This window comes from Struthio camelus, chromosome 1 (assembly GCF_040807025.1).
Source record: "Struthio camelus isolate bStrCam1 chromosome 1, bStrCam1.hap1, whole genome shotgun sequence".
Taxonomy (NCBI): Eukaryota; Metazoa; Chordata; class Aves; order Struthioniformes; family Struthionidae; genus Struthio; species Struthio camelus.
Genome location: NC_090942.1, coordinates 26,079,730 through 26,091,860, shown reverse-complemented (window position 1 = coordinate 26,091,860; position 12,131 = coordinate 26,079,730). Strand labels below are relative to the sequence as shown.

At 36.8% G+C, this 12,131-nt stretch overlaps 1 protein-coding gene across 3 annotated transcripts in view; it reads right to left on the bottom strand.

Annotated features, from left to right (window-relative positions):
• Nucleotides 1-4,901: 4,901 nt before the first annotated feature.
• The window catches only part of FAM3C (FAM3 metabolism regulating signaling molecule C), a 34,444-nt gene continuing 27,214 nt past the window's right edge, over nucleotides 4,902-12,131 (bottom strand). For all 3 annotated transcript variants that reach the window (XM_068932267.1, XM_068932276.1, XM_009687321.2), the window contains 4 exons: nucleotides 11,234-11,284; nucleotides 10,467-10,551; nucleotides 7,745-7,871; nucleotides 4,902-6,647 (listed from right to left, as the gene is read on the bottom strand). In XM_068932267.1, the coding sequence (XP_068788368.1) occupies nucleotides 6,558-6,647; nucleotides 7,745-7,871; nucleotides 10,467-10,551; nucleotides 11,234-11,284 (353 nt within the window). In that variant the 3' untranslated portion in view covers nucleotides 4,902-6,557. The remainder of the gene's footprint in view (nucleotides 6,648-7,744; nucleotides 7,872-10,466; nucleotides 10,552-11,233; nucleotides 11,285-12,131) is intronic.

The following is a 12,131-nucleotide window of genomic DNA, read 5'->3' as shown; positions in this document are numbered from 1 at the left end:
CTACGGGTTAAAAAAGAATGCAGTATTTTCAATGATAGGATGATCGTTGTGTCTCCTGTCAGAAGCAAGAACATGACTGACAACTAAAACAATGTCTCATTCTTTTGCATAGCCTAACCTGCCCTATAATCTGAGAAATTAATTTGACACTCTATTGTGTCTCAGTAGGTTCTAAGTAACATTTTGATGTTAAACATGCAGACTTTTTAGAGGATCTATATTTCATTAAGAGAATCAACATGTAGAGGGACACAACGTCAAGATATTATTCAGTTCCAGTTTTGGATGTGTTCATTGGATTGGGATCGTTAAAAAAATTTCTTGCTAGTCATTGATTGTGCCAGTGGGAGCAAATATAGAAGTCACTGGAAACTTAAAGACCTAAGTCATTACATTTTATATTTTTGAAGCTTTAGGCTGTAGCTTCATGGTGGCCTGTCTTTGCCTGCCAGTTTGGTTGCGAGTTGTCACTGTGCCTATCATCCCCTGCCCTCACCCCAGCCTGTGGATCAGCGTAGTGATTATAGTTCACAGTAATACTCTACAAACCTTAGATTTGGCCCAGTATGGAACAAGCAAATTAGAGCAAGGACACAGCAATAAGAATCCAGTGGGTTGACCAAGAGTAGTAACTCCTTGAGCTGCCAGCGCTGTCAAAGTCAAAATACTGTCACACTGTGGCTTTACACTTCTTGGCATTGAAAACTCCAGGTTGCTGGTGAAAAGAAAAAAAGAAAAAAAGAAAAAAGCACAGAGCAACGATCACTGGCCTTCTGAATGTTTGACACATGTTCTGCAGATAAAGCAGCTAGTGAAATAGATCCATCTTAGTGACTTGTAAGAGATTTAAGTAGAACTAAACTTTTGGGATTATCCAATGATACAACTACCTGTAGAAATTTTATGATCTCATAATGTTAAATTACGTCTCACAATGTTAAGTACCAGTATAGGAGAACTCTCGGGAAAATAAACAAACCACATACAGTAAAAAGGGTTGGTGCTTCAGGGCAGGCACTTTTTCCATCGATCTAGGATTTTACAGTCATACAACTGCAGCTACCCTCTTTAAGCCGCCCTCCTTGCTTTTGGTCACTCAAGACTAAACACTAAAGTAAGACAGAACAGTATTCTACTCTGGAATTTTTTTTTTTTTTTTGGAGTAACAAAATTTTGTCCAGTTAAACTACCTTGAAATATTGATTGGGTTCAGTGTTTTTTCCATTTCCTTATTGCTCAATAATTGCAATGCTAAGAAACTGATCTAAACCCTTTGCATTGTAGTGCAAGATCTACAAGAGAAACAGAATTAAACAGCTGCTTTGGGATACTGCCAGGGATCAGAAATTTATTGTGGAGGATGGAGTGATTTCTGTGCAGTTTTTACATTGTACACAATGTGGCTGGACTATTGCAGTGCTCTACACAGATCCCTTCCCCTACATACACACATACAGGAGAAAGTGCATGCCCTGAATAAGTAGACTGTGTTCATTTCATTTATTAACGCATTACAAAACTTAAGTCAAGATATAGTTTTCTGCATTGTGCCATATGTGTGAGGTGCTTTAGAGGTATCTATGAAGGGTTAGATATAAAAGCCATAAATTAAGGCACTATCCACCAAGTTTTCCAGTTCAGAGCAATGATTCAGCTGCCAAGATCTGGGAACATAATGCTGTACTGATAAAGACGATGGTGATATATTCAAGGTCGAGGAAGATAATTAGCCAGAGGGAACTGCTGCAGCATTACGGTAGGAAAAAACATCTGCAGACTACGTTCCACAGAAGACAGCACTCCCTTCCACCACCATCCATCACATTCAGAGGAGACATGATTCCTTCTCAGCTAGGAACGCCTTTTTTTCTCCTATCAGTGATGCTATAGCTGTATCCTGCTATGGCCAACACCCTAAGGAGGGAATAGACATTTTTGAGGGTACAGATGATTACAAGAATAAGAGATGTAAAAAGGATAAAAGCAAGATTAAAGGGCTACACCTTCTAGAACAGAAAAGATAGGGCTAAGAAGAACATAAAAATACCTTTTAGCAATTAGGAGGAAAGTGATCAATTATCAATGTGAACTGGAGACAGAAGTAACACTCCTTGATTTTCAGCAAAGATTTGGCTGTTATATTACAAAACCTGTCTAGAAGGATAGTTGAGAACAGGAAGAGACATCTAGGGAATCTGTTTGTAGAGCTTAAAAACAGGTTGGAAAAATATTCCTTTTTTTTTTTTTTTTTTTTTTAAACCTGCCTCGATGAAGGATGTATTAGAACATATTTGTAAGGCTGAAAGGAACAGAAGCAGAGAGTAAGAAATACAAAAGGTTTTAATCTAGTCTGGTTCTGTGGACAGTGATGAGATAATCAGAAATGCACTGAAACCTCTCAATTAGATCACCTTCTCTGTTGTCATTCTTTGTATTTTGTATTTTCGCTCAAGCAGACATGCAGCTGCTCCTCCAGGGAGGCAGCAGCAGGAGGGGGCTGAGCCCTGGAGTTAGCCCCATTTGGCACACTCCTTGGAGACCTAGGAGCAGAGGCCTCAGCTCAGGTACAGTACCAGAAGCTACTGTCACCTTGTGGTATCACTTACTAGTTCAAGAGCTGGTTTTGCACCTTCCTACTTTGGCTTCAGAGTTCCCATCTGGTCTTCCAGGTCTCCTTTTCAATTTTCCTAGCCAGGCCCCTTGTGCCTAGCATACAGTGTGGACTTAGCTTGGCTTTACAGAAGTAGAACAGATGGGGATTTCTTCAGTAAAAAAATCCCTTCCTAGGTATTCACACCAATCAGGTCTCCCTTTGCATTGACAGTAGCCCAAAGCAAGCATGGCCCAAAGCCAGTAAGATCAACAGAACCACAGCCTTAGACTGTTGTTTCACTGCATAATCAGGTTGGATGAGGAAGGGCAACTTCTTAATCTCAATCTAAATAAAATACGTGGCTAATACTAGTCCTTTACTAAGAGCCCGACATTTTGAACAGGTGTAGTCACAGAAATTTCCATTACAGTATCACCTGTAGATCTAGGATTTAACATTACAATTTGGCATGATACTCTGGGATGCTGGGAAACTTTCCCAGCTGTTTCCATTCTGTGCTCCACCCTAGTCATAGACAGTCTAGGGAGGGACTGTGCTCCTTCCCATTTGTACACAGGAAATGCAACAATGTGTGTTGGCAGCATTGCTATTTTATTTCCCCTGCTGAATTTACCCACCTGATATTGGCCTTATTTTATTTAATATACTCATTCTTGAAAACTCAGTACTGCAGGTAATCCAAACAGTTTAAGAGACATTATGTAGACACCAAGTGTTTACTAGTCATATCTCTGCTTGAGGGCAGTAAGTGCCACAGTAAGGCTGGAAACCAAAACACGCCAAGCAAAGGGGAGCTTTTTCCTGAACGAGCACTCAGGAAACTAAGGCTGTCAAAGCCTCCAGTCTTTCAAGAAGAAAGTTTAATCGGGAAAGATGCTAGTATCAGGAAAGACAAGCCAATGCAGATACCCCCTTCACCTTCTTTCTTAGGGATCATATTGTCCATATAAAGCAACACTAGTGCAGCAATTGAGAGCTGTGGTTTACAAAGAAGAAATCTTCAGATGGATTAAGTTGCATCCTTTTTGCATCCTCCCCCTAACTTCTAACAGCTATACTTTTTAAGGTAAACATCACCTGCATCTTTCTCTTTCCTTCCTTGACTCTCCTGTCCTCAACAAGTCCAAGATTTACTAGTAACATGCTGCAAGTGTTCTCATTACTTTGGGCAGGAAAATACGCATCCTGGATCTTTAACACACAGAGGCAGTTTCACATAAAGCTGCCTGTATAAAATATCTTCACTCTCACAGTGGATAACTTCTTAGCACCGGCCGGGAGACACCTGACAGGCTGGAGAAGTAAGTGATCTTTGGGCTTTTTGTTTTTTGTTTTTTTTTTTTTTTTTTTTAAACTTAAATGAACTAAAGAGTCTTGCTTCTTAAGAGTAAGCATCAGAAAGTTTACCTCAATAGGGAGATGCAGCAAATAACACGCTCAGGACAGAAGAGAAGAGATGGCATGACTAGAACTTGTGGCAAGTCAACAGACCAGGATGACGGACAAGCAAAGAGCAACAAGGCCCCATTTGCATGGCCACTCCAGTATGAGTTTGTCTTACACATTTAGAGAGTCTTTTAAACAGAACAATGAGATGATGCAGCTGCCTAGAAGTGGGTCACTGAACGAGGGAAGAGGAAGAAACGTTAAAAAAGATCAAAACGACAAGAATCAAATGATTTAAGAATGGTTACAAAATATTACAAAATGTAACTACCATTTCATTGCTTTAAAATCAGTTGCAAAAAGTGTTGTGGCAGGTGCAAATAAGGGGTTAAAGAGTCAGAATGTATTTACTTTATTCTGATTGCTAAAAAAGAAAAAAAAAGAGTACAAGTTAAAAGGACATTCATTAGGGCTAAAGAGGTCTGGTTTTAGTTCTGTTTCCTCTCCACTTATTTTGTAGAGGAAATCTGAACTTTGTAGCTTGAAAGATGACACATATACTTATTGGCATTCAGAATCAAAAGAACGAAGGCAATAGTTCAGGGAAACTATTAATGCAGACAAATGGTTCTTCTCTTAAGCCCTGCCAAGTACTGCATCTTCACAATTCTTTCAATACTATTTCGGACAACAGCATAACCAATACTGGAATATTCACCAACATAAAAATGTAACTTTATGTTAAAATTCCAGGGCTTATACAGTGAGTTTTCCAGAATAACCTAACATTAAGAAATAAAAGTTATTTTCCAATTAACAGAAAGGGAAACTTTTATTTTACTTGATGATAAATATCTCCATGGTTTTGACACTTCCTCCTGAACAACAACAACAACAAAAATACAGTTTCACTGTATAAGGTGCATTTATTGCTGCTCTACATTAAACTTGAGGGAAAAATCACATTATTTAACAAGCTAGTTAATCATAGAGAACAACTCAAAATGCAGTCTCACTCTGATATCACAGGTTATTTATTTGAACTAAATGACAAAATAATTGTTTCCAATATTGCTTGAAATTTTTAGTGCAAACAATTAAATTTGTCTCAGAAGACATTGACAATAATAGTATTTTGAGTGGCACTGTTTACAATTCACACTGATTCCTGAAAAGTCCTGTTTCTTTCATCCGCTGGTATTTGGTAAGAGTTCTTGACCATTTTACCAAAACTGACCACGTAAACAAAGCTCCAACAGATTACACCCAATTCTGTGTCAGTTCTTACTCAGTGAATATCAGCACTGTCAACTATACCATCTAATTTAGTTTCAGTAAAAATTCAGGTTGGCCCTACTAAAAGAAACAGAAGTTTCTGTAGAAAGGATTTTCTGATAGCACTGATATGAGCTAAAGAATAAGGCCACTTCAGTTTGGTCCATTTTTTTCCATTAAAGAAAACGGTGAAGATATCATCATCCATCAAGTCTGAATGCCATACAATGCACAACCTAAGATATAATGCTTTCTCTAACATCTCACTGTAGGTACAAATTACTTCAGGTCACATTAGATGTAACACAGGTGGTAAAGTTGCATAATTGCATACCCTGAATCAGTTCTTACTAGAAGACAGCCTGCTCTCTAATATGCTCTTTGCAATAGGAAATTTATTCCTGGTGCTAGAATTAAAATGGGAAGGCATTCCATTATGCATGTTTATTACACGACTAGCTAGTATTGCTGACCAGCCGTAGGTAGAATTGTTGGTTAGGCAGTTGTACAAAAATTGTACAAGATAGCTATAGTACTCTCGCTTAACATGCCAAGTCTCTTCTATAAAGTAAACACTATTTCCAAGTTAAATACAAATTCTTCCAACCTGTTTTTAAATATCACATACACTATTTAAATATTTACTGTTGTTCTTCCCTTAATAAAAATAATTTATATTGTGCTTCTCATCAGTATCAGTACTTCTGTAGCATGTATTCTTCCTTTATTGATTACTAGGTTTTGGTAGGAGACTGCAAAATACATTTCTGGAGCACTTGGTATTAGAATAACCAAATAGCTTTAATAAAAAGTGATGTTGCCATTTAAAGAGGCAGAAAATAAAAAAAAAAAATTAAAGCTCTTCATAAACTTATCACTAAAATCTACATATTCCACAAAGGTTACATACTCACAGCAACGTTACGCTGTTAGAGGACAGTACAACATCTGTCAGGATCTGTTTGTTTATCATTGGTATATGGAATTTATTAGCCAGTTGATCTAAGAGATATTATTTACTTTAGGCAAACTAAATGCTGTGCTTTTAGGAAACCTGCTTAGAAATGATTTGATGTTTCCTTTTTTTTGGACATATTTACAAATTGCTATGTGTGTCAGCAATAAATAATTCCAATATTCAAAATGTCAGTGCTCATGCCCACACCGACAAGATGGTTGCATGCTTTAAAAATATTATTTACAGTACAGTTTCCTTCATAGCCCTCTCCCTAATAATAGCAGAAAGTGCATTTTATTCCACATTCTTTCCTTTTGTTTTATTTTAGTCTTGCTTCTGAGGGATGCAGCCTTCCATCTCAACAACTTCTGGCCAGCCTTCATATTTGTTTGTGTCCTTGTTGTTCTTTATATGCTATAAATAGAAAACATCAATCTACCATTAATATGAAGTCATTTATCCTATTGCTTTAATGCACAAACTGCTTTAAAAGACACCTCTATTAATCCATGGCCTGATAATAATAAGTTAAAAGACGACATCAGTATTAATATCTTGTGCTTTGTAAATATCTAATACAACTATGGCTCAGTATTCTCCAGTTAACGTAGCTTGTTCAGACAAGTGTACGGTGTTGAGTCATGCTATGGAAAATATTCTTAAAAGATATTATGAACTTTTATTTAGAAAAAGAAATAAGAAAAAGACTAGCTGTATTAGAACACAAGCCACTAGGAAAAAAATATGCAAGAATGATAAATTTAGGTTTACAAGGCACTAAAACGAACAGTCAGATTTGAAGAACGTTAAATAATATCGAATGGCAAGCTTTTTGAAAATTAAGGGTTCCTGTTCACCGAGCAAACATCTGCAGTTAGGTAACATATTACTACCTTCAAGAGTTTGTTACTGCTCCTGCACTCCCTGTTCCCACTCCCTCACAGAAACAGACAAAAGAGAACATACTTTACTTGTTCTCCTTCACAATCCCTTAGTGCAAAGCTAACTCTACTGATAATTAAAGGCAGCAATGCCATATGTTGAACTGCAACAGCCAAGTGTGGCTACATGTTTTATTTCACAAGTTTCACTACAGCAACGATCATTTTTGACAGAAGAGCACAGTGGATAGCTGGGAACACCAATACCTTAACTACTGCTTATCTGTCAGAGGTCTACTGTTGTTAGTGTGTCTAAAATATGAACTTCAGGCAACCTTTTCTAAATTCTTTGTTAAACTGGATTCATTAAAAAGAAAACTAATCTAGTTATAAGGGTAGATCTTAGTATCTCATTAACATTTCTCTAATCTGGGAATCACTAAAGGATCTTTTCGCATATTTAAAAGGAAGAGGCTAGTTAAGGAATTCTTTAGAAAAACACAACACTGACAATATGTGCCACTACTGCATTAGATACCGGTGTTGAACAAACTCATGGTATTCATCCACAGGCTATGGTTTTAATATAAGGTAAGCTGCTAAACTCCAACAAATTATAACATCGCAGACCTGTTCAAATGGGCTTTTAGTCTTAATTCCTTTTCCACCACAAAAGACCCAGTTGTCTCTGAAGCCAAGGTTAGTAATGGACGTGCTTCCCAATTCAGCAATCAGCTTCCGTGCTTCCTCATTAAGCCTTGAACAAAACAGAGAAGTTAAACACATGAATAAAACATACATCCTCAGAGCTTTCATTGTTCAATGCACCATTCAGCTTTAATCTGATTAAATATAGTTTAAGTTGGTCAACATTAGGCAAGATCTATCTTTTGAAATCAGGTAATTCTAGTTTTGAAATCATCTGATCTAATGAGCTGTGCCCTCTAACATTATAACCTCCATCAACTAGCATACAAACCTATCAGCAACCAAAGCCACAAACCATACCCTATGAGAACTTACGCATACAACTTGAGTCATTTTAGCAATTCTACAGGCAAAAACAAGCAAACAAACAAAAAAACCCCAAAAACCCACACCTTTAAATTAAAAATTGTTTGCAGGCTTAAGCTAAAGTCTAGATAAAATAAAAGCTCTTTCAGGTTAAAAGAATGACCTAACTACTCCAAAAAGGTTCTAGCTTGCTCAGACCAATTAACTTAAGAGTCAAAACGTTCTCCCACAGCACAGCTTGTTGCCTGCAAGTTCAAATGAGATAATTTTAATATAGAAGAGAAAGTTATTCTGTGGAATAAGCTATCATTCCAAAACCTCCAGATAGCCTTTCTTTACTTTCTGCCAGCTATTATTTTTGTCCAATTACTAAACAATACACAATTTCTGACTGTTACTACTTAATGAGATACAGTTGCACAAGTCATTCCAACCAAAATGATAAAAATGATCAAGTTATTTTTAGGAGTTTGGGAGTTATTTGCACCCTCCACCCCCACAAATTTCCAGAATATTAGAGCATTGTATGTAGAACAGCTTGCATCTTTAAAAAAAACCTCTCAAAATAAGATTTTTCTTTTAAACATCCTGAATCTTCAAAATTGTAATTGTTCTCAAGCACTGGCCATTTATGATTTTGGTATTACCATCAAGAACCGGGGTAAGGCTTTTCTGCTCATTTTCAGTAATAAGCAGTAGTATCTGGCTGCCAGCAGATGGGCCAAACACCTTCCTGTTAAGCTGGTATCACAGAAAGCTTTCAAAACTATCACACAAGCTTTCAGAAATATCCATGGAGACATGATTATTGAAATAAACTAACTGTACTTTTCTAAAATATCAGAAGAAAAACAGCAGGCAAGGAAAAACTAACAAGTCAAGAAGTAGATACAATAATAGTTTGTAGATTAAGCCTTACGGATAAAGAAACAACCACTTTTAAACTGCTTTCTTCTCCCAAAAGAAGGGAGCATACAGCCACTTTTAACCATTTACTGCAAACATTGCACATTGCAAATATCGTGTATGGCAAATTAGGACCCTGTCATAGGAAAGCTGGTCCTATATCAATCTGCTACTGGAGGAAAAAAAAATACAGACCAGATGAGGATGACAGAACAAACGAAAAGGTATAAAAATGTAGAGAACATCTTAAAAAATTAAATATGATTAAGACACTAAGGGAAAAGGAAAAAAAAAACTTATACATTTCAACTGTGAAAAGAAATCCTTTGGACAAGAGGATTTAAGTGAAGAGTAGGTAACAATACAAATTTCTACAATAAATTTTAATCTCTATTAAGGATGACCAAAGGGCAGGTTGAAAATAATGCTTAGAGAACTAGGGATTCTTAGGCTTATGTCTACATTAGTAAATTAAACAGCTTCAGTCTGGAACAGTTCTGAACACTGAGGCCAGCGAGTTGAGGCAGACCACGCACACGCTAGCAAACTCTCAGATTCCTGAAAAGGAAGGCTATGGGCAAGAGCTAACGCAAACAGTCTCCGGATTGTTCTAACAAACAAATTCTCCTCTGGAGCTTTTTGAGGAAGGTGCTAGATGGAACAGACCAAATTCATATCAGGATACATTCTAGCAGTCGCGTTCTGTGTCTGGGCACATCTGAATTTACTAGCATAGACTGAACGCATTACCAGGAAGAGCAAAAATATGCCCTTGACAGTATATATACAAAAAAGGGGGTGGGGTGGGGGATAAATTCTATGAGAATGGCTAGAAACCTATAGGGTCTTCAAATCCAGGTAGAATAAGAGTCTGAGTTTAAAAAATAAATACAATATCCTACATCCAAATACATTCTTAGTAGCTATTAGTAAACAATCTGCTGGACTCATCATTAGCCCTACCACTGTCTTCTTGTTTGCATCAATAGCAAACAAAAACACCAAAAAGAGATCGCCTCCAGCCCCCCAAAATAAACAAAAATCCATGTACGTGTATTGATATGGCAATTGCAAATTAATAATCTATTAATGTCCAGCCTATTTAGTTGTTCAAATACCAAGGGACATTTCAGCTAATAAATCTAATTTAATAAGTAATTTATTGTTTCTTTGTCCTGAGGGAATCACAAAAATATACACCTCACATTCCTTTAAGTAAGTACATGCAGAACCCATTACACCTGGTTAGTTTTGCTTTGTTTTCTCCAAACCACAAGAGCCTTATAAAATTAATCAACAGAAAGCAGTTTCAGATCCATCTTACTGGAAAAGCAAAGCTTTATCAAAAGTGATTGTTAAAAAATCCTATTTTTCAGTACAAAACAGCATCTAAAAGTTTAAGCAATATTTACTGTATAAATCAATGACATACTTGGTTGCACCATCATCATATGTTCCCATTAACACTATGGTTCCATCCTGGATGGACTTCAGGAATTCAATAAATGGTGCCACATCTGAAAAGAGAGAACAAAGAATTGCTTACTAATGAGCAACAATGCCATATTTAGACATCCACAATGTCTACTTAATTTAGAGACGTTCCTTAAAAATAGTATTTAGAAGCATAAGTTTATAAAAAGATCTTAAGTGAGAAAAAGACAACATGCTCCAGAGAAAGAGCACTTATATTTTGTAGGAAAAGTTTCATGAATATTGAGCGATGATATAACGATCACTCCTTTCTATTTTGAACTACATGATGTTAATAAACCGAAGATGCTGGCACTTGGAATGGAAAAATACTCCCATTACCAAATTAGGCAGTGGAAGAAAAGCTACCAAAATTAAATAATGCAGTAATGTGTTCAGCTATAAAGGGGATTTATGATCACCAAAACCCTCCCTTACTATTACAGTTTATGTGCTGTTTTGGCATAGGCAAATACAAGTGGGATAACTACTCAGGAGCACAAGCATGCTTGCGCTCTTGCACACAGATCAGCCACCTCTCCCCCTAAACTATCTGCGTTTGTTTTTAGTTGTACTCTCCTCATAATTACAAAAGTAGAGGTAAAGCACTCCCATAACAGCTTCAGCCAGCACAGAAAATGCAGCCTGCGCAAGGAGAACACACACGCACACACAAAAAGAGCGTTTTAGCTGTTCTCTCCAGCACGCTCAGTTAACCACACCTACCTCCTCCCCACATGTCAAAGAATTTGGTGTCTATTGGTTCTCCCGTTTTACCTGGAGAAAACAAGTATTTGGTGTCATAGAATAGCCAAAAATTAGTTTACAGACAATATGCCCAAACCCCTTTTAATGACACTTTTGAAAACTTTCAGAGAAAATGCTGCAGAAGACACCCATATAAATCATCAATTACCACATTAATTTTTATGAAGAGCGCTCCTTTCCCAAACCACTAAGGTGTGGTAAAGGTGCAGGAAAAAGCAAGAGAGAAAAGAGAAGATGGAAACTTCTAATTTTATTTCAAGTGGAATATAAAAAAATCCAAAACCAAATAATATGGAAAATCCACTTCACATATCTACTTTTGATTTATTAACTTCTTTTTGCAAAAAATAGAGAGTGTACAGTTTTAGGTACTGACACATCAGTGCCACAGGGAAAGGAAGATCAAAATTACACGGCATGTTTTGCTGCAGACTGGAGATTCTTAGTCGATTTAGTTTAAACTTTGAGAACAAATGGAGAAGAAAACGGATAACATAACATGCCGTTAGTATTTGACTTTGTTCCTATGATGTCTACAATGGCAGTTTTTGACGGAATTTAGGGTTTTGTTTTTTATATATACATTCATTTAGAAGACAAACAGGAAGACTGACAGCTATCTAATATGAAGGTAGGAAATTTAGGTTTGAACAGACTGAGGCAATTTAGGAGGGCAAAATAGGATTAGGTAAGTATTGTTCAAGTCATATTTTAGATGATGTAAACCTGAGTACAATCCAAAAATAACATGAAGTTATATTCCAGTGAAATGACAAGTGCAACCTCAATGCTACCGAGCAATTACTTGCTACACATTAAGGACAAACCTGCCAGTAGACATCACATTTCAACTTTC